Source organism: Salmo salar, chromosome ssa09 (assembly GCF_905237065.1).
Source record: "Salmo salar chromosome ssa09, Ssal_v3.1, whole genome shotgun sequence".
Classification (NCBI taxonomy): Eukaryota; Metazoa; Chordata; class Actinopteri; order Salmoniformes; family Salmonidae; genus Salmo; species Salmo salar.
The window spans coordinates 133,830,977-133,854,059 of record NC_059450.1 but is presented as its reverse complement, the minus strand read 5'-3'; the positions used below and the strand labels follow the sequence as shown (position 1 = coordinate 133,854,059).

Sequence of the window (23,083 nt, the reverse complement as noted above, 5' to 3'; positions counted from 1 at the left end):
GACTCTACCTATAGCCCATCCCTGCTATAGAGACTCTACCTATAGCCCATCCCTGCTATAGAGACTCAACCTATAGCCCATCCCTGCTATAGAGACTCTACCTATAGCCCATCCCTGCTATAGAGACTCTACCTATACACCATCCCTGCAATAGAGACTCAACCTATAGCCCATCCCTGCTATAAAGACTCTACCTATAGCCCATCCCTGCTATAAAGACTCTACCTATAGCCCATCCCTGCTATAGAGACTCTACCTATACACCATCCCTGCAATAGAGACTTTACCTATAGCCCATCCCTGCTATAGAGACTCAACCTATAGCCCATCCCTGCTATAAAGACTCTACCTATAGCCCATCCCTGCTATAGAGACTCAACCTATAGCCCATCCCTGCTATAAAGACTCTACCTATAGCCCATCCCTGCTCTAAAGACTCTACCTATAGCCCATCGCTGCTATAGAGACTCAACCTATAGCCCATCCCTGCTATAAAGACTCTACCTATAGCCCATCCCTGCTATAGAGACTCAACCTATAGCCCATCCCTGCTATAAAGACTCTACCTATAGCCCATCCCTGCTATAAAGACTCTATCTATAGCCCATCCCTGCTATAGAGACTCAACCTATAGCCCATCCCTGCTATAAAGACTCTACCTATAGGCCATCCCTGCTATAGAGACTCAACCTATAGCCCATCCCTGCTATAAAGACTCTACCTATAGCCCATCCCTGCTATAAAGACTCTACCTATAGCCCATCCCTGCTATAGAGACTCTACCTATAGCCCATCCCTGAAATAGAGACTCTACCTATAGCCCATCCCTGCTATAGAGACTCTACCTATAGCCCATCCCTGCTATAGAGACTCTACCTATAGCCCATCCCTGCTATAGAGACTCTACCTATAGGCCATCCCTGCTATAGAGACTCTACCTATAGCCCATCCCTGCTATAGAGACTCAACCTATAGCCCATCCCTGCTATAGAGACTCTACCTATAGCCCAACCCTGCTATAGAGACTCAACCTATAGCCCATCCCTGCTATAGAGACTCAACCTATAGCCCATCCCTGAAATAGAGACTCTACCTATAGCCCATCCCTGCTATAGAGACTCTACCTATAGCCCATCCCTGCTATAGAGACTCAACCTATAGCCCATCCCTGCTATAGAGACTCTACCTATAGCCCATCCCTGCTATAGAGACTCTACCTATAGCCCATCCCTGCTATAGAGACTCTACCTATAGCCCATCCCTGCTATAGAGACTCTACCTATAGCCCATCCCTGCTATAGAGACTCAACCTATAGCCCATCCCTGCTATAGAGACTCTACCTATAGCCCAACCCTGCTATAGAGACTCAACCTATAGCCCATCCCTGCTATAGAGACTCTACCTATAGCCCATCCCTGCTATAGAGACTCTACCTATAGCCCATCCCTGCTATAGAGACTCAACCTATAGCCCATCCCTGCTATAGAGACTCTACCTATAGCCCATCCCTGAAATAGAGACTCTACCTATAGCCCATCCCTGCTATAGAGACTCTACCTATAGCCCATCCCTGAAATAGAGACTCTACTTATAGCCCATCCCTGCTATAGAGACTCTACCTATAGCCCATCCCTGAAATAGAGACTCTACTTATAGCCCATCCCTGCTATAGAGACTCTACCTATAGCCCATCCCTGCTATAGAGACTCAACCTATACACCATCCCTGCTATAGAGACTCTACCTATAGCCCACCCCCTCTATAGAGACTCTACCTATAGCCCATCCCCGCTATAGAGACTCTACCTATAGCCCATCCCTGCTATAGAGACTCTACCTATAGCCCATCCCTGCTATATAGACTCTACCTATAGCCCATCCCTGCTATAGAGACTCTACCTATAGCCCATCCCTGCTATATAGACTCTACCTATAGCCCATCCCTGCAATAGAGACTCTACCTTTTCCGTGGGTCTTTGCTTCAATGATCTCACTGATGCGTCCGGGCCCCACTCCGTTCTGAGCAGTCAGGGTGAACTTGTACCAAGTGCCACACTTCAGGTTCTCCAGACGGTACGAGCGCTCGCTAGGGCTAATGGGAAAGCTTCCCCACTGCTCACTGTTGTCCTCTGAGTACTGCAGGATGTAGCCTAGAGAGAGAGAGAGAGAGAGAGAGAGAGAGAGAGAGAGAGACATAACTGTAACATCTCTCCCAACACACTCCAAGTTAATCTAATAACCTAATAACTACATTACCCAGATAATCTCTCATAATGCTGGCACAGCAAAGTGGAACCCTGAAGTATTTGCGCTTAGACATGGGCTAAATACTTATAAACATGCCAATGAAACTGATTAACATTAAATGTCACATAAGGCAGGACAAAAGCACATGATCATAGCCAATATTTACTCTACACAAATAAAAGGAAATAAGGCACTGTACAATATACTGTACTTTGACGCATGACATGAAAACAAATACCATAGGAAATCACCCTGGACATCCCTTATGATCTCTGTTAAAAAGCCTGAGAGGCCAGAAGCCTGTTGTGTTCCAGGGATGACCAGCTATGATAAATCACCAGTGCTACTCCTTCTGTGATTGGGCTTTCTTCTTGACTGAGTGGTTTAATCTTCCACTTTAACCCACCTAATCTTCTTTGTTCCTTTTTAATCTATTCCCTCTCCACTCTTTTAGCACCCCACTCAGCGCAATTACTAAGCCTGTCTAAGATAATGAGAAGTGGGGGGACTTGGAAGATTATTTTGTTCACCCAATGTCCTAATAGGGTACCAGCCGTGTTACTGAAGTGCCATTGGTGTGTCTTAGTAGTCACCAGTGAATTTTTGAGGTGTCGTTAGAGTGCCCGAATGGAGGTCTACTTTATCTCTTGTTGAAATGTCATTGGTTAGTGTGTCCTGAATGGAGGTCTACTTTATCTCTTGTTGAAATGTCATTAGTTAGTGGGTGTGAATGGGGATATTTGTCTTGTTGAAGTGTCACTGGGGTATCGGAAAGGAGGTCTATGCCTTGTAGAGGTGTCTCTGCTGTGTCTAAATGGCCTAACGTCACTCACCTCTGATGGAGCTTCCTCCGTTGTCCCCAGGTATCCAGGACAGAGTGATTGACGTGGTGGTTGTCTTGGTAACTGTGAGGCGTGGTTGGTCTGGAGGAACTGTAGAACAAAAGGAATGATGTTTATAACAAAATCCATGACAACAAAGCATCTGTGCTACATCAAACTAGCCACAAAGTGTCCTCAGAAGAGCTACGTAGAAAGGCCTTTCAATACTGTCCAATACAAATTAGTATTGGACAATTATCCTTGGGCATCTTTCTCTGTCTTACCTTGAACCTGCAGGTTGAGCGTGATCTCATCAGAGCCCCAGTTGTTGCTGGCCACACAGCTGTAGTTCCCAGAGTCCTCTGCTTTCACCGTTCGGATGATGAAGCTACCGTTGCTATGGACACTGCGGCGTCCGTCAATCAGAACAGGGGCAGGGGTACCATTGCTGTTGAGAGGTAGAGTTGACCAGATGATGTTCAGTACAGTATGTAAAAACGTGATTACGATTTTGACATACCTGCATTGTGCTGAATCATGTGACAGATAGTCCTTGACCATAGAGATGTATAGAGATCATTACTTGGAAATTACCTGGTTTTGCATGGACATTTGCCATTGAAGGCTTCCATCATTTTAAAGTAGTCAACTGGGTGGAGATTCCTATGGGTTGGGAGCGATCAGCCAATGATCAGAGCATTGTCTTCTTCTTCAAATTGGTTTGCATAGTTTGTAAATGGCTTAAAGCTATATGACCGCCCTAGTTTGTAAATGGCTTAAAGCTATATGACCGCCCTAGTTTGTAATGCTTAAAGCTATATGACCGCCCTAGTTTGTAAATGGCTTAAAGCTATATGACCGCCCTAGTTTGTAAATGGCTTAAAGCTATATGACCGCCCTAGTTTGTAAATGGCTTAAAGCTATATGACCGCCCTAGTTTGTAAATGGCTTAAAGCTATATGACCGCCCTAGTTTGTAAATGGCTTAAAGCTAAATGACCGCCATTTAGTGGCCACAATAAATGAATGACAATATTTGGTTCAAGACTCCAGCACTGCAAATAATGGTACATACATCAAAAGAAGAAGAAAATGTAGATAGCTTCAATGGCGCTGCCAATGCTGTCACAAATGCCATAATGGCACAGATACAACGTTGTGATCTCTATACAGCTCTATGGCGTGACTTACTTTCCCTTCAGCCACTTGATGGTGGGGGGTGGATCTCCGACCGCCTTGCAGGGCAGAATGATGTCCTTCATCCAGGGTGTAGTCACTGTTCCGTTGAACGTCAGGATCCTGGCAGGAGCTAGGGGGGTTACACACATGCATCCCTGTGACTTTACCATTCTATTCCAATGGATAACAATGATGAATAATAACAGAATGCAAGCAATATCCTAGATGTCATATCAATCAACATCATACTGCAATCACTAATATTTCAGAAACATCAGTTTTGATTCCCAACGTTCAATAGTTACGCTGTTACACAGGCAGCCCGTACCTTTGGCCCGAGGTTCCACTGTGATGGTCTCACTGCTGTTGCCTCGCCCAGCGGCTGTCACGGCAACCACCCAGATGCTGTACTTCCTGTTGCGGGCCAGGTTTGGCACTCTGTAGAAATACACATCAGGAGAAGCCTCAAACTCACTCATCACCTGGAGAGAGGGAGGGAGAAAGGGAAGGGGGTTACACGTCTATGCATTTATCATACAACTTGAACAGGGGAGTAATCTTCATGAGCTTTCTCTCTCCCTACAGGACTTTCTAATACAGCCCAGAATGGGAGGACTGGAGGCAGTGTTGTAATGAGCATTCAAGGCTGCTGTGAGAGCTGTGTTAATAATAATAGAGCTCCGTACCGTGGGGTGCAGGTTGGAACAGAAGACAATGTACTTCCTGATGATGCCGTTGAGTTTGAGAGGAGGGAGCCAGGACACAAACACCACGGAGCTGGTGGCGGCTGCACTCTTAACCCCCGCTGGAGGCCCAGGGACTAGAGGGAGGAAGGAGGGGCATATTATGTTAAACATACATATATTCTGTATATATGAATAGAAACAGTGAAAATGGGCTTATATGGCCTCATTGTAGACAGTGCTTTATTACATGCATAGTTGGAACTTATGTAGGAATCATACTTTGATTTCAATGTGAAAGCAATGATCCACATCTATCTCAAGTGTATCTCAAGCCAGGATTTGTATCTCACCGTCTTCCTTGGTCCGGGTGAAGATCTGCTCGCTGCGCACCCCGTCCCCAGCCCGGGTGAAGGCCAGAACCTGGATGCTGTAGTTGGTGTATTTCTCCAGACCATCCAGTTCCAGAGATGGGTAGGAGGTGGTCACGTTCCTGATCTCTCCCAACTCTGTCAATGTCACACAACGGTTACAAACAACCTTTTTATCACTCACTCTCACGCCATGTCAAATTAAGTCTATGATCCAGTGTGACGGCATTATGAGAAAAGAACTACAGTGACCACAATAATACAATAAACCTAGAACCAGAGGTGGAATAAGTACTCAATTGTCATACTTGAGTAAAAGTAAAGACACCTTAATATAAAATGACTCAAGTAAAAGTGAAAGTAACCCAGTAAAATAGTACTTAAGTAAAAGTATAGATACCCCAAAAAACGACTTAAGTAGTACTTTAAAGTATTTTTAATAAAGTACTTTACACCACTGCCATACACAGTAAGCTACTGTGATTTTTGACCGAGGTAGTATCTGTGATATAGTAATGACTGACTACTGGCAGTAGTGCTCTGTCTGCTGCATCTCCTGTGTCCTTGACTGAGTGTCTTTGTAGACAGAACTGAAGCAGTGACCCTCAGTGAGTTACTGCATCTTGTGAATTATTGATGGAGCCCCGAGAGGCTGCAGGCTGGATCCCATCCACAGGGCCTGGGAGCAGCGTGTTAGGTCTGGGTGCTGCCCACTCTGGCCCCATGGTACCTCCATCCAAATAACCCACCTCATCTAGAATGAAGCTACTAAACAACTAATAAACTACATTATATACAGAACAGGAGCCCGTTTTTAATGGATATATGTCTATTGAGATATAATACTCATTGGATAGTTGATTTGTAAGTAAAGCTAGAAGTGTCATTTGTAACTAATTTGAACCAACACTGGCAGAATGAAATTGAGGAGAAAATGGCAACGTTGCTGAGATATTGCAAACATTCAACAAGGCACACCCATGATCTAGTGTTGCCTGTTGAGAAAACTAAAAACTAAACCACAGCCTCACCTAGTGGCACAAATCTGTCAAGTACAAGATGAATGACACGCTACATAGCAGTTAATATAGAAAATGAAAGAATGGGCTAAAACCATTATGATCATAGTGCTCCTACCACCAGTGGTCCGCTAAGTGTTCTGAGCGTGAGTTAATAAACCCTACCTCCATCTGCCAGGTTGGCCCAGTAGATGACTCGGTAGCCCTGCAGGTTTCCATTGAGGGCCTCTTTGGGCAGGGTCAACCAGGACAGAGAGATGACTTCTGGAGACTTGGCCATGGCCAGGACATTCTCAGGGGGACGCGAGGGGACTGTCAAGGGACAGGAGGGGAACCGAAGTTAGGACATGTATAGACAATGGTACCCTGAACAAATATATATATGCAACATGTATGGTGTTGGTCCCATGTTTCATGAGTTGAAATAAAAATGGACAAAAAGCTTACTTCTCTTAAATGTTGTGCAAAAATGTGTTTATATCCCTGTTAGTGAGTATTTCTCCTTTGCCAAGATAATCCATCCACCTGACAGGTGTGGCATATTAAGAAGCTGATAAACAGCATGATCATTATACAGGTGCACCTTTTGCTGGGAACAATAAAATCCACTGTAAAATGTGCAGTGTTGGCAATTGGCTGCAGGAATGTCCACCAGAGCTGTTGCCAGAGAATTGAATGTTCATTTATCTACCATAACCCACCTCCAACGTCGTTTTAGAGAATTTGGCAGTACGTCCAACCGGCCTTACAACCGCAGAGACACGTATAACCACATCTGGCTTCTTCACCTGCAGGATCGTCTGAGACCAGCTACCGGGAACACTTGATGAAACTGTGGGTTTGTACAACCAAATAAATTCTATGCAAACTGTCAGAAACCGTCTCAGGGAAGCTCATCTGCGTGCTTGTCGCATTCACCAGGGTCTTGACCTGACTGCAGTTCGGTGTCGTAACCGACTTCAGTGGGCACATGCTCACCTTCGATGGTCACTGGCATGCTGGAGAAGTGTGCGCTTCACGGATTAATCCCAGTTTCAACTGTACGGGGTAGATGGCAGACAGCATGTATAGCGTTGTGTGAGCGAGCGGTTTGTTGATGTCAACTTTGTGAACAGAGTGCCCCATGGTGGCGGTGGGGTTATGGTATGGGCAGGCATAAGCTACGGACAACGAACACAATTGCATTTTATTGATGGCAATTTCAATGCACAGATATACAGTGACAAGATCCTGAGGCCATTGTCGTGCCATTCATCCGCCGCCATCACCTCATGTTTCAGCATGATAATGCACGGCCCCATGTCACAAGAATCTGTACACAATTCCTGGAAGCTGAAAATGGCCCAGTTCTTCCATGGCCTGCATACTCACCAGACATGTCACCCATTGAGCACGTTTGGGATGCTCTGGGTCGACGTGTACGACAGCGTATTCCAGTTCCCGCCAATATTCAGCAACTTCGCACAGCCATTGAAGAGGAGTGTGACAACATTCCACAGGCCACAACAACCTGATCAACTCTATGAGATGTGTCGCGCTGCACGAGGCAAATGGTTGTCACCCAGATACTGACTGGTTTTCTGATCATGCCCCTACTTTTTTTTAAAGGTATCTGTGACCAAAAGATGCATATCTGTATTCCCAGTCATGTGAAATCCATAGATTAGGGCCTATATGAACTTTAACTCAGTAAAATCTTTGACATTTTTGCACGTTGCGTTTATATTTTTGTTCAGACTAGGCTGCAATATCTCCTGCTACTGGCTTCTTACTGTATTAGTGATTTCAAATATTTTGGTTTGAGGTAATTCAGCAATCATCCAGAAGATGATAGTCTACCTACGGCAATTACATTTTCACACTGCAACGTTCTAATGCTATTAAGAAGTAAACTAAACACAAACACTAATCCCTACCCAACCCAACCCCACTCCTTAACCCCCTGATCCGTACTAACCATCCTCCAGTGTTTTGGTGATGACCTCCTGAGATGAGGGGCCGGTGCCAGCACGGTTAGCTGCCTGCACCACCACCCCATACTCAGTGAACTTCCTCAGGTTGTCCAGGGTGATGCTCTCGCTGCTGTCCCCTGTGGTGTCCATGCTGATGATGTTAAACTGGAAGCTGCCTCCAGAGCTGTACTCTCTGTAACCCACCTGGTAGCCCCGGATCACCCCATTCTGAAGGTGCTTGTGGGGGGCCTGAGGAGGAGGAAGAGAATGGGGGACAACGACAATATGTTCAAATGCTGTAAAATATGTTCAAATGCTGCCATCCTTTTGCTTATAATTAGGGTAAAACGTTTGGTCAAATGCTCTGCATTACTATTGTCATATCATACGATCAGACTGTACATAGACATCGATAGAAACAGGAAAATAGCTCTGTTTAACACCATGAGGACACAGTACCTTCCAGGTGACTTTGATGCTTTGTGGAGAGGTGGCCTCCAGTTGTACTTCCTGTGGAGGGCCATCGGGGGCTGTAGAACAGGTGTAATATTAACATAAAATACTCTTATGAGAGAGTCAGTTGACTGTTGCAGAGATGATAGAGAAAGCAAGACATTTCATAGGCTCCTTTTTTTCTGGTTGGTGCGTGGCGCGTGAACTAAGTAGACCAGACCTGCTATCGCATTGGTGCCTATGGGAGAGCCACCCCTTAAGTAGACCAGAACTGTGAAACAAAAATGCAATGGTAAAAGTCCTTTTTGAATCATTTTTATAACCCACCATCATTGACTGAGTCAATTCAGACATTCATTATTTTGAGTAAATATCTCACTAGATGGTGCTACAGCGCTAGGAATCCCTTTGCTCTAGTTATGAACGAGCGATGGACCTTTACTATATTCAAGAAAATATCATAATTGAAAAAAACACATATCCATGGCTAAAATCTGAAGACCAACAGAATATGTGTCAAACTGGTTTTGAACATAACTACATGATGTTTTGACCCAGTGAAGGACAGATCTGTGTGGGCCGACCTGCTTCGTCAGTGGTGATGGTGAGCTCGTTGCTGGTGTCGCTCTTGCCGATGTCGTTCTTGGCGAATATGCGGATGTTGTAGGTGGAGGAGGGGTGCAGCTCTATAATGGTGGCCTGGTTCAGCTGGGGGGACACATCTTTGGTTATCTGGGCTGAATTCCATGAGGCTGGGGGGGGGGGCCAAACGCAATGAACCTATTAGCATCTCTGTATGACATGACAACCAACAACAAACAAGTTAGCTAATGCAAAAAAAAAGATTTAGTTATAACTATGTCATATGGAATTTCATATGGATTTCTCACATTATTCCATAGGCCTCTGTGCCAGCCCTACCTGACTTGTTCTTGCACTCAATGTCATATCCTGTGATGGGGCTGTTTCCGTCAAAGCCCATGGTCCAGCGGAGGGCAATTGTCCGGTCTCTGACCTCTCGGATCTCCACCTCGGGAGGGTCCGGAGGTTCTAAAAGGGTTTAACACCACACACACACAGATTAGATAGAGAGGTTTATCTGTTCACTTAGTTGACCTGACCAGGAGAAAACAAACTGCAGGCTCAAGTTAACTAAGGCCCAGAGATACTAGCTGATGTGGTCAGGAAAAACTTACAGTAGCAACAAAAAGGTACCACTATGCAGAAACAGCTTAAGAAGCTGGAGCTGAAGCCAGGGGTTTACCTTGCACTGTTAACTGAATGATCCCTCTGTCTTCACCATAGGAGTTGATGGCATGGCAGGAGAAGAATCCAGAATCTTCCCGAACAGTGGGCAAAATCTGAGGAGAGGTCAACATAGTTTTCAACCAGGAAACATCTCCATAATACACCAAAACAGTTTGGTAACTCAACTGATCATAACCTCTGGTTATTTTATAGGCTACACAAAATGTCCAATGCCAATCACTGCAAGCACAAACGCTACTATGATCATTCATGCTATATTGAGAACGTACTACACTAATACCAGCTCAGTATAAACACAATAATACACATCACCCCCTTTTGAGGTGGAGGCCTCAGGCGCACCTTCAGAGTGGAGATGACCTCGTCAGCCACCTCTTTGACCACGACGGTGTAGCGACTGGTCTCTGGGTTGATGATGCGTTCCTCCTTTTCCCAGCGCACCATGATGGGCTTCTCCCCATGGGCCGTGCAGCTCATCTCTTTCTGCTGGCCCACCGTGGCCATGGTGGTGTTGGGGTACGACGTGATCATGGCCGGAACTGAGAGAGAGGGTGAGAGGAGAGAAGGAGAGAAAGCGAGAGAGTGAAGCAGAGGTTGGAACCTCTACGTAACTTAACAGAGACTCATACATTCTCCTTTAACTGGCCTCTGCCACCCTAAAGCCTAAAGGAGTACGTCACGGCTGAGAATAGTCAACTATGGAGAGTCATGAACTCCTATCTAGATCTCCCTGGTTCCCACAATGCATTGACCAAAAACGGGCCTTGGTTCAAAAACAGGCCTTCAGGTAAGCAATCAAACAGACAGCAACTGTTCACGTGTTGTTCCTGAGGCAGAGCATCTCAGACAGAGACAGAGACAGAGACAGAGACAGGGTGCTACAGAGCAGAGGAAAGCTGTGACTAGTCTGAACACCCGCGGTGTGTGTAGAGCTCGTCTGACGTTGCGGCACTACGACGCACCACGCTCATTAGCAGCGGTGCTGTGTGTGTGTGTGTGTGTGTGTGTGTGTGTGTGTGTGTGTGTGTGTGTGTGTGTGTGTGTGTGTGTGTGTATTGTATTGTATTTGGGGAAATACCCCAGTTCAGCTATAAACAGCTGCAGGTGTCCTCTACTACTGTACAGACACATTTCATTTCATTTCATTTCAGTCATTTAGCAGACGCTCTTAACTGGAGCAACTTACAGTAGTGAATGCATACATTTCATAAATTTCATATTTTATTTTCGTACAGTCCTGTACTGTCTCACATAGGTTTGTGTATATCACAGTTACATTGAAAGCCTTGATGATACAACCTGCTGTACTGATATCTGATACAAATGCTGCACATACTGTATGTGCAGTGCACTGTTGCTTATGTTTCCGAGAGGAATGGACTTCAAGGCAGACAAAAGAATGTACTGTATATGAATGTGTAGGTACATATGGTATGTCTACTGTACGTGTTTAACAAGATCATATATACAGTACATCCTACTGGCTAACACAATGGGATACGTCTGGGGGCTGGTGCTCTAGCCATTCTCCTCTGTGTGTCTGTCTGTCTGTGTGTGTCTGTCTGTGTCTGTTAAAGAAGCTGTTTCTCCAGGAACTAAGTGGGTAGTACGAGCACAGAGGACTCATGACAAGTCTCAGAAACACTGTCTGAGAGGATGTTCCCCTGCAGCAGTGTAACTGTGATCTCTCTCCTCTCTCTCCTATCCCACCAGGACGGCTATGATTTAATGATGAGAGCCCACTTTGATTATTCATACACAGCAGACAAGACTACTCCTCTGGCCCCACTGCTGTCTCACTACCCCTCCACACACACACTCAGAACCTCGACCTCTCCGCTGTCTTCTACACACACAGTCACACACCAACACAGAACACACACACATCCACACAAGAAGGCAACACTCACATAGAACACACATACACACCCACACAATGTCTGAAAAACAGAGAAACACATGCAGCAATAACAAACCACACATGATCCCAGGTGACACACTCTCTCCATCTCCCTCGTTCTCTCTGCACCACCCCGTTTGAGGTTCTCGGTGCAGAGGAGGGGTGTGTGTGTGTGTGTGTGTGTAGGAGGGGGTGTGGCTCCGCTAGCTGACAGCCCGTCTCTGACATGATTGAATGTGTCAGACTAAGGTCTGCCAACATTTAAGCCTCATCTCTTATTCACTCTCAAGCTACGCCAAAGAATGCTGATTTATTTTGCATGACAACTATGAATTTTAAGTGAGGCACATTAAAATATCCTCCTCAGCCTTCTCTAAATGTTATTGCTCCTTAACAGGGGTAGTTTCTCTGTACGTCTGAGGCAGCAGGCAGCGCCGTGGCAGGCGGCGTCAGCAGGAGACCTGCCTGATGTTTTCCTACTCCTGCCCCCGCGAGACGGAGGGCATGCCTTGATGAGCGCTCCGCCTTTGAGGAGAGGAGGGAAGAGGGGGAGCTGAAGGAGGGGGGTGGCGCAGAATAAAAGAAGAATCCTAATTCTGACATACCTTTCAAATAACACAGGCATACGATCTGCTATTGTCATCACACACGTGGCTCTGGCACAGAACCCAGCTCCTCCACTGTGTGATCAACACAGTTCCACCTGATCAAATTTCAGGGAAATGTCTGTCTGCTCTGGCTGCTTGTTAAAGCTACAGAGACTGGCTGCTCTGTGCTGTGTGCTTCCACAGTGTCATACTCAGTTTGCTGTGACACTCCCAATACTGCTACAGTAAAGGCCTCAGGTGTCAAAGATGACATAGAACAAACAGGCAGCTCAAGGTGTTCTCCATCTTAAACCATCCTCACAACAACCTGAGACTTGTTAAAGAAGGTTGTGGGGACAACAAAAGGCTGCTCCCAGCCAGACTCCTCTCTCCTGCCTACACTCACAACACAGCCCTCAGTAGCCCCCCAGGCTACCAGTATTCTTTTTGATAGCCCATAATTGCTTGGTTGATGTATATTTTTTAATATCCAGCGATGTTACAGAGCCTGGTAATAATGCGCAGGAGGGAGAGAAAGAGGGAGGGAGAGAGAGAGAGAGAGAGAGAGAGAGAGAGAGAGAGAGAGAGAGAGAGAGAGGGGGAGGAGGTTTCTATTCCTATCTGTCTGTCAGGTCCCAGTCAGGTCTGGCTGTGTGTCACTGGGCAGAGGGAGACTGAGGAGGAGGTTTCTATTCCTGTCTGTCTGTCAGGTCTCAGTCAGGTCTGGCTGTGTGTCACTGGGCAGAGGGAGACTGAGGAGGACGTTTCTATTCCTATCTGTCTGTCAGGTCCCAGTCAGGTCTGGCTGTGTGTCACTGGGCAGAGGGAGACTGAGGAGGAGGTTTCTATTCCTGTCTGTCTGTCAGGTCCCAGTCAGGTCTGGCTGTGTGTCACTGGGCAGAGGGAGACTGAGGAGGAGGTTGCCATCTTGGATGGAGATGGACTACAACTGATTGAGTAAACAATCATCCAGTAGCATTATTAAAAGGTGTGAATTGCAATAAATGCCAGTCTTGAAATTGTACATGATGAACAGACCATTATAGAGTTTAATTTTTGTGACAAGAAATCCCCCAAAAATTGGTATATAAAATAAAATAAAAACATCTTACTGTAGGATTTCTAGTTGGCTAGGGTGTACACACTTTGAGTAAAATGTGTTAGCTGCACAGCAGTAGCAAAATCATCAGTTGTTTTATCTTTCTGATCTGAACCCTTTCTCTGTAAGAGAGGGACTGAAAATAAGGTAGAACACCACATGCAAATAACTGTTCCCCTGGGCCCTTACTTAGTCTGTCTCTAATTGAAGTATTGACGGGTTTAAATGAAGCAGAAACTCACTGAAGAGCTTCATCGGCCTGGGACACACACACACACGCATGTACACATGCACACATGCACACACACACACAGAATAGTTAGGGCAGACAGGCAGCAGAATAGTTAAGGCAGACAGGCAGCAGAATAGTTAGGGCAGACAGGCAGCAGAATAGTTAGGGCAGACAGGCAGCAGAATAGTTAGGGCAGACAGGCAGCAGAATAGTCAGGGCAGACAGGCAGCAGAATAGTCAGGGCAGACAGGCAGCAGAATAGTCAGGGCAGACAGGCAGCAGAATAGTTAGGGCAGACAGGCAGCAGAATAGTCAGGGCAGACAGGCAGCAGAATAGTCAGGGCAGACAGGCAGCAGAATAGTCAGGGCAGACAGGCAGCAGAATAGTCAGGGCAGACAGGCAGCAGAATAGTCAGGGCAGACAGGCAGCAGAATAGTCAGGGCAGACAGGCAGCAGAATAGTCAGGGCAGACAGGCAGCAGAATAGTCAGGGCAGACAGGCAGCAGAATAGTCAGGGCAGACAGGCAGCAGAATAGTCAGGGCAGACAGGCAGCAGAATAGTTAGGGCAGACAGGCAGCAGAATAGTTAGGGCAGACAGGCAGCAGAATAGTTAGGGCAGACAGGCAGCAGAATAGTTAGGGCAGACAGGCAGCAGAATAGTCAGGGCAGACAGGCAGCAGAATAGTCAGGGCAGACAGGCAGCAGAATAGTCAGGGCAGACAGGCAGCAGTGCATACTGAGACACTAATGGTGTTCTTTTTCAATCCACTCAAGCGAATAAGTACACTTTTACAGAAAGCATCTTGAGTCTACGAGTGCACAGTTCAGGGTTTATAAGGCATGAAATGTGATATTTTGATGAGTGACAAGAGTACAGCTGTACCATCATGTAATGACTGAGCTTCCAACCCCCCAGTAGCAAGATGGATACAACTAACAAAAGCCCCAAAGACATTACAACTCTGAGCTTTCTGGATAATCAGAATGTTCACATTTCCAAGATGTCGATCATCATTAAATTGAAATAGTCTTGAGAGATTTGAATATAACTAAACAGGAAATGAGAGTAGGCTATAGGAGAGAACGAGCAGGAATCTATACACCTCACTACACAGAGACATGCTCACAGTGGGTCCCCTTTACAATTAGTATTACTGTAACACCCCTTACTGTAACAGCCCTAAATCTCCCTCCGTCTTCCTGATTAAGCTTTTGAAGGCTTATGGAATCTGGTGATAAGGAGCAGCTCTCAGCCTAACTCCTCTATCCTGCATAGACCTATAGTACAGTACAATGTAGTCAGCTCACACATACACACAGTTACAGTAGGCTATGAAACGCTATGAGACTGATACATTAAAAGCAAATCTCTTGCTCTCCCCTCCTCCCCCTGTACATTCCCAATGATATCGTGTGTCCTGGGGCACGCTGGTCTCAGTGTCAGGGTGGAAGCTGATCTGGGGCTGAGGCTGGGGCGATGGCGCTGTGTGAGGATAATACGCTTCAACCCTCATTTTATCATCTCCTCTCCTCGCCGGGCATGCTGGGAAAGTAGGCCACCACGCCATGCAATGCCTCACTGGGCTATACCCCCCAAACACACACACACACACACACACACACACACACACACACACACACACACACACACACACACACACACACACACACACACACACACACACACACACACACACACACACACACACACACACAATGAAATGCATATAGCCTATAATACACCCACACACACAGATTTACACTACACACACACACACACACACACACACACACACACACACACACACACACACACACACACACACACACACACACACACACACACACACACACACACACACACACACACACACACACACACACACTCCTCAGGCCGGCCCAGTGTTCTTCTTACAGGCCATACAGTACAGGGATGACAAGTTGAGTGGAGCCACTCTAATGCCCTGTTCTCCTGCACAAATACTCTCTCACACGTCAGGAGACAAATACCTCCTGGGAAAAGAAGGCAGAGAGGAGAGGAAGAGGCTTTCTTGTGACTGGAAGCGTGTTGCTGTTGTTGGGCCTGGCTACGGTGTACAGCCAACTGTCTGTCAGTGATAATTAGGCATTAACCAACTGCATAGCTACTGTTTATGGCATGCTGACCAATGACCTGGGTGGTAATGTAAAAAAAAAAAAAGAAGAATGGTGCCCGGGCCCAGCCAGTTGCTGATTGGCTGTGTAAGTGTGCTGTCTCACAGGTCCAGCCACTGCATGGCAACCACGGCCTCCAGTGAGCTAATGTACTGATGGAAACACAGAGTGCTACATAAGCATTTCCATGTTATCCTCATTAACTATGACAAGCTCATACTGTACAGTACACTGGGTGGGGTAGGCCAGGGCATCGTAGCCATGCTGGCTAGCATACAGCCAATGTATGTCTGTGTTCTCAGTGTCGTAGCCACACCATGATCAGAGACTGTTTGTTTAAATAGATGGCTCATGCTTGTTTGCACAAATTAGTGTAAGTATATAAAACGCAAAGGTATGGAATGGAACCTAAAAGTCTGTGCAGGTCTGCGTGTGTTGATGATGGGATGTGTATGTATGGTTACTGATGTGTGTGAGAGTGTGTATTTATTTACATTATGTGAATCTGAATGGATGCATGATAGAGAAAGTGTGTGCGCACGTGTGTGTGTAAATGTGGGCTTGTGTGTACTGTAGGAGCGCACGTGTGTGTTACCATCTTTGCGTGTGTTTGTTTGTGTGTCTGTTTGCATATTTGTGCAGCAGTCAATGCCAGGAGGGAGCTGCCTTTGGCTCTGACAGAGAGAGCGGCTTAGCGGGGGGGCTCCTGCAACAGCTTGATAAGAACAGCAACAGAAAATAAGCTCCACTCACATCTGAGCACCATCAAATGAGAATACTTCCCCCACGCAGCGAAGCCAGACTGGCAGTGCCAGGAGACTGGTGACCAGGGTCATTAACTTCTTAGGGCTAGGCCCCTTTTTTCTCCACTTCCTGCCTGAATGACGTGCCCAAAGTAAATTGCCTGTAGCTCAGGCCCTGAAGCCAGGATATGCATATAATTGGTACCATTGGAAAGAAAACACTTTGCAGTTTGTAGAGATGTTAACATAATGTAGGAGAATATAACACAATAGATATGGTTGGAGAAAAAACTAAGAAAAACCAACCCACAATCTTTTTTTGGAGAGAGAGAGAGAGAGACCATCCTCTTAGAAATGCAAGAAAAAGGTCATATTGAAAATGAGCTCCCTGGATACAATTCCTATGGCTTCCACGGGGTGTCAGCAGTCTATGTTCAAGGTTTCAGGCTTGTAACTTCAAAAACAAATAAGAAATAACAGTTTTAGTAGAAGGACGCAGTCTTGGAAACTCGTGTTTGCGCGCACCATGAAGACATAATGCACCTACTAAAATCGGTTTCCTATTGAACATACTTCTTTCGGAAAGAAATATTATGGTTTGATTACATTTTAGGGTATCTGAGGAGTAATTAGAAACATATTTTGACTTGTTGAAACAAAGTTTAGGGGTAGATTTTCGGATTCCTTTCTCTGCAAGTTGAATGAGTGGATCACTCAAATCGATGGCGCCAACTAAACAGACTTTTTGGGATATAAAGAAGGATTTTATCTAACAAAACGACACTACATTATAGCTGGGACCCTTTGGATGACAAATCAGAGGAAGATTTTCAAAAAGTAAGTGAATATTTAATCCTTATATGTGAATGTATGAAACCTGTGCCGTTGGGAAAATATTTTGATGTGGGGCGCCGTCCTCAAACAATCGCATGGCATGTTTTCGCTGTAATAGCTACTGTAAATCGGAGAGTGCAGTTAGATTAAAAAGAATTTAAGCTTTCAGCCGATGAGACACTTATATGTACCTAAATGTTTAAAATCCATAATATTAATGATTATTTATTTGAATTGCACTCCCTCCAGTTTCACTGGAAGTTGTCCTGCTAGCGCAACCATTATTAACATACTCCACATGCTGCAGTCACACCAGTCAACACAGCAGAGAGAGACAAACTGTCTGGACTCCAATACAAAACCATGCCCTGTCCTTGTTTCAGTTTGTCATGATTCATTACACAGACTGTATCTGTTTTAACTGTGTGATGATTCAATGTACAGTTACTACAGTAGCCTATAGGCCATCTGAGCAACCCTAAGGTCAATTGTTCAATGACTAAACCTTTGAAATGACACAGCATCTAATGAGTGACCTTATGTCACTGAACGGTGTCCCAGTTCCTCTCCAAGTCCCACTGACGTTAATGATGCTTAGCCTGGCCATGGCCCAGGCCTTGGCTCTGTCTCAGGTTGGTTTTGTAACCAGAAAGTGATTAGTGATGCTACAGTTACATTAGACTGCTGCTGGTACTGATTAAAATAGACCTGACAAGGCAGGCCCTCTCCCCCTTGTCGGTTAAACATGATGTCTACAAGGCTATAGGAGAACACTGTAATACAAATCAATACGCAGCCAGGGACAGGGCTGATACCAGAAGATAACATATAGGGTGGTCACATTTCTGTGACTTCAGGGAAATACAGATTGAGAGACGGCATACTGGTGACCTTATGAAGGTGCTATATGTCATTTTAAATGTGATGTAGGTGATGTAAGACAAGTAGGGGAACAGAATCATTATCAGAGATAGAGAGAGAGAGAGAGAGAGAGAGAGAGAGAGAGAGAGAGAGAGAGAGAGAGAGAGAGAGAGAGAGAGAGAGAGAGAGAGAGAAACAGAGAGGGGGAAAGAGTGAGATAGAGAAAGCAGGCCAGAGAACAAGAGAGCCCAGTGGTGTAGTGGTGTAGTGCTCTGTCCCTCTCTTTTGCAATTGGCAGACTCCGCTTGAATGAAGAGTTCAGCGTGTAATGGACGGGACATAAGTCCTTAGCTGCTCACGCACACACACACACACCCAGGGCCAAAGGAACAGTGACTATACTGTGGGATCAAGATTTTACCCTTATATTCCCCTCATTTGCTCTGACCCAAACTCACAGATGCGATACACACTTGTCATTTGATGCTTCACCCAACAATACCAAGCAGAGTTAGTCTAATAAGGAAGTCAGAAAGAAACATTACAGTGTTTTTGGAGTCTTACTTTTGATGGTGAGGTACATGGATTTGCTGACGTCAGCTCCCACATCGTTGCTGACCTTACACAGGTAGTAGCCGCTGTCCTCCTCCAGCACGTGTTTGATGAGCAGAGAGCCGTTGACCAGCAGCTGGATACGGGAGCCAGAGTTCAGGGCGATGGGCTGGAACTGTGGAACCCCGTTACCTGGGGAAGAGACAGGAGGGACGGGGCCACGAGTCATGGATGATATAACCTGAGATCCACATTTTAAATGCATTTAGCACCTTTCAAAATTGTGTACATATTTGTAAAGGACGTGTAAGTCTACAATATACTCTAATCCTTAATCGGAAACATTGTATTTGGCATAAGCAATGTAAGGTTAACAGCACATGGGGGTGGTGTGCTACAATTTCCCCTTACTAATTTAAATCCAAAGCTACTACTGTTTTTGTTTTTAATGCTCATGTTTTGGGTCAAGACTATTGACAGATGCGCATCCTTATTTGACTTGTACAGTGTGTGTAACGCTTTAGTGACAAAGCTTTAGGGATTTAAGGACAGTAAACATGTATCTTAATGCTGCCCCTAAACCTCAGCAGCTGCTGTGGAGAATGTAGCCACTAAAATGAGGTAATCGTTAAAGAGATAGTGCTCATGTTCAACACCAGAGCAGATTGCTGAGGAAGAAAACAACAAGACTGCAACGTGGCCTTGAAACAAGGAATCAGCCAATAAAATGCAGAGCAGTTTTCTTTACACAAAAAAAGTACTTTTCTTTTCCTTTGTTTTTCCTTGATTTTCTGTCTGTAAGCCATGTTTGGTATCCTTCATGTGAACAACATTGAACATGTAAGCATGTACATTTACAAATCTACACATCAAAGACTGAACATTGTATTGTACATATATTTTGGGGTAAATACAACCTAATCTCCAAAGCATTGGTTTTGTCTTGGTGAAACACAAAGATTAGTATTAGTATGTACATGCTTTTAGTAGGTCAAATATTCTTCATTTGTTGGGCACATCTCCCTGGTGGTGAGGTATTCTTCAGCATACTAGCATACAGCATTATACTTTTCACATATTAGGGAACAAGTTATTTTCTATAATCATCCATGTTTCTGTTGGAGGTAATGTTGGACAGTCTCATTCAAAAGGTCAAAATGACTTCAGTACTGTAGGAAATGTGTAATACTGAAAATGTTCAGGTCAACGAGCTGCCTGGGAATGGAAATCCACTCAGAGCTGTAAGTGGTCTACCTATGTTACAGCAACACATCCAGGCTCGCTCATAGAGTATTAAACATATGTCTGAACTGGGCCAGATATTAGCATGCGATAAAGTTAGCGTGTAAAGATAAGGACATTTAGTGAACTGTGGGTTTTGGTCCTTAATTAAAAATCCAGTCAAGTGCCTATGGTTAGCGAGGGGTCAAGTGGCTGTACTATTCCCGCTCTGCTGCCTTGTAGACGAGAAGAGAGAGAGAGAGAGAGAGAGAGCGAGAGAGGAGGACGTGCTCTTGAATGATGGATTTTGCATATCCAGAGGGAGCTAGCAGTTATGCTAATACCAGCTGACCTTTCCTTCTTCACTGTTCTATCTCTCTGTGGCTCTGCTCTGCTAGCACCTGACTGGGAGAATAAAAAGCATTATCCAGAACCACAACATACAGCAACACACGCACTTATAAATTAGAGGTACATCTCAGATAAAGGCCCCGGCCGAGTCTACACTCTGCCATCGCCGTGGCGACAGACCAAGGATCTGCCAGACATTTTTAATCAGACAGGAGGTCTAAGACATTGAGGAGTGTCTCTCTCACATCAAACCCAATCTCCTCTCGGTCCCAGGGAGCCCAAGTCAAAAACAAATCCCATCAAAGCCTGGCTACTGTCTGTCTGGCCCTGTCCCCACGCCTTTGATGCCCCTCACACGGCCCCCCACACCACCCAATTGGTTGGATTGGTTGTTGTCTCTCATAACCAGGGAAGCTTTCATCCCTGGTTATGGACGAAGCAGCAAACACCTGGGTCCCCTCTTCAGCTATCCAGGTCAAGTGCTGTGCCACTTTGTTCACCTGCTCTCTCACACCTCACTGGTAGCTCCCCCACCTCACAACCGACAGTGGCTGTACACCTGCGACCTGTGACAGTGTGTGTGTACACCTGCAGTTGTTGAACCACATCATACACGGGCTGTGGATGAAACAGATGGAACCCATATGCCTTCAACTACTACTACCGTTACTCCCTCCAAAAGAGCTGCCGTTACATCCCCAAACAATGTCCATTAATACGTTTGTATAACCATTTCATTCATGCTAACAGTCTTCTGATGCTTGAGTTCCATATCTGTTTACCTTTGGAGTGCTTCCATACGAGGGTGGGGCGTGGATAACCCTCAGCAGAGCAGTTGAGGGTCACAGTTTTGCCATAGATCCCATCCTGGTCTGTGGGCTGCACCACAAACTGGGGAGGAACTGGAAGAGCAGAGGGAACCACACACAGACTGACTTACTAGTACTTCTGAGACAGAAAGATAGTAGAAGCGATAGATTGAGAAAAAGAGTGCAGTGGAGAGAAATCCCAGTATAAAGACAGATGAGAAGCAACGGAGAGAGGAGCAGAGAAAGAAACAGAAACAGAGAGAGAAAGAAAGACAGTACGAGTCAGGGAGCGAGAGGAGGGAACCTAAGAGAGATACATCTAGAGACAGAGACAGAGGAACAATGTGCTAGCCTTCTCTCACCCCGGACAATGAGCTGACTCTGGTGCTCAACGGCTGCAGCCTCGTTGCGTGCAATGCAGGTGTAGTTTCCGTTGTGGTCTGGGGACAGGTTGGAGATCCGCAGTGAGCTGGTGAACTCTATGTTGTCGATGGTGACCCCCAGACTGGCAGGGATTGGCCGCCCGTCCTTCTGCCAGGTGATGTCCAGGGGCTGGTCACCTGACATTACCACGCAGGGGATGAAGACGCGTTGACCAATGGAGAACCGCTGGAATGCAAAGGGCTGGATGTACGGTGGAACTGGAAGGGAAGAGGGGGAGAGGTGACCATAACCACATTAGGCTGAGAGACAATACACTATACCGGTAGAATCTCCTGTGTGTCATACTTCAATATTCTATCAATCCCTTTGGTCATTGGAAATCGTTGAATAGACTCTGAACTCAGAAGGACTGAGAGTGAATCATCACGTAATTCCACCTTAGTCATTCCTCCAGTCTAGCCGAACATTCTGTACTCAGAGTCGGAGCAAACAGTGCCAAGAACAGGTGTACTATTCCATAAACACTTGAAGGGGTGATTCTGTATTTTGGTGACTCATGCCACATCAGTCTGTCTAGAAAACCTAACGACCCTCAAGAAGAGAAAAAACAACATGTTATACAAATGAATGGAGAATCAGGCCCCATGCTAGACTAGATAACGACCTAGATGAGAGATCCTGCTCAGTAAGTCCACTGTGGCACCTTCTCAGGGGACTCTCCAGCCATCCCGCAAGTCAGCTGCATTTGAGAATCAATGAGTTAAAATAACACTGAAATAAGCAGCACTTGAGCACTGATTTAATTCACAACAAAGTAGGGATAATGGACTCCTGGGATCTCCCCAGCCGCTTTCAGAATTTGAAGCTTGAGCAGAGCAAATTAACTAAGATACTTGTAGCGGGGAAGTGTTGCTTTATATCATGTGGTCCCCCTTTCCCCCGCCCCGCCCCAGCCTCATCTCCTGGAAATGTTTTAAGCAGTGGCTGCATCATTCATGACATGGATATGAGGCATGGGGAATCACTCGTTAACATTCCCATTACGTATTCTGGGTCTCTGGTAATCAAGCTCAATCGCTACTGTATGTGCAGTCATACTAATGACTCTAATTTAGTCTCACATACCAAAGAAGTGCAGTCATAGCAGTGGTGAATGTCAGGCAGTGTTACTGTAGCTTATGGTTAACAATGTGATGTGATGGCCCTGGCCAATGGGAGTATGACCTGCGAGGTCACTTCCTATCTCTGCCTACAGCGTTGCCATGTTCTACTGTCCACACTCTCATACCTCTTAGAATGCTTATGTAGCACATGGTGATGTGTGTAACCTACTCCTCAGCCTGAAGTGTCCCCACTTGTGC

At 45.7% G+C, this 23,083-nt stretch overlaps 1 protein-coding gene across 1 annotated transcript in view; it reads right to left on the bottom strand.

Moving 5' to 3' along the window:
- The window catches only part of LOC106612992 (Down syndrome cell adhesion molecule), a 196,216-nt gene that overhangs the window by 75,344 nt on the left and 97,789 nt on the right, over window positions 1-23,083 (bottom strand). The window contains exons 9-25 of the mRNA XM_014214775.2: window positions 21,701-21,979; window positions 21,312-21,431; window positions 18,970-19,149; window positions 10,336-10,532; window positions 9,989-10,085; window positions 9,646-9,774; window positions 9,309-9,476; window positions 8,731-8,801; window positions 8,277-8,520; window positions 6,485-6,631; window positions 5,283-5,438; window positions 4,933-5,066; window positions 4,575-4,728; window positions 4,259-4,376; window positions 3,353-3,516; window positions 3,081-3,179; window positions 1,962-2,150 (exon numbers count right to left, since the gene is read on the bottom strand). Of these exons, the coding sequence (XP_014070250.1) occupies window positions 1,962-2,150; window positions 3,081-3,179; window positions 3,353-3,516; window positions 4,259-4,376; window positions 4,575-4,728; window positions 4,933-5,066; window positions 5,283-5,438; window positions 6,485-6,631; window positions 8,277-8,520; window positions 8,731-8,801; window positions 9,309-9,476; window positions 9,646-9,774; window positions 9,989-10,085; window positions 10,336-10,532; window positions 18,970-19,149; window positions 21,312-21,431; window positions 21,701-21,979 (2,646 nt within the window). The remainder of the gene's footprint in view (window positions 1-1,961; window positions 2,151-3,080; window positions 3,180-3,352; window positions 3,517-4,258; window positions 4,377-4,574; window positions 4,729-4,932; window positions 5,067-5,282; window positions 5,439-6,484; window positions 6,632-8,276; window positions 8,521-8,730; window positions 8,802-9,308; window positions 9,477-9,645; window positions 9,775-9,988; window positions 10,086-10,335; window positions 10,533-18,969; window positions 19,150-21,311; window positions 21,432-21,700; window positions 21,980-23,083) is intronic.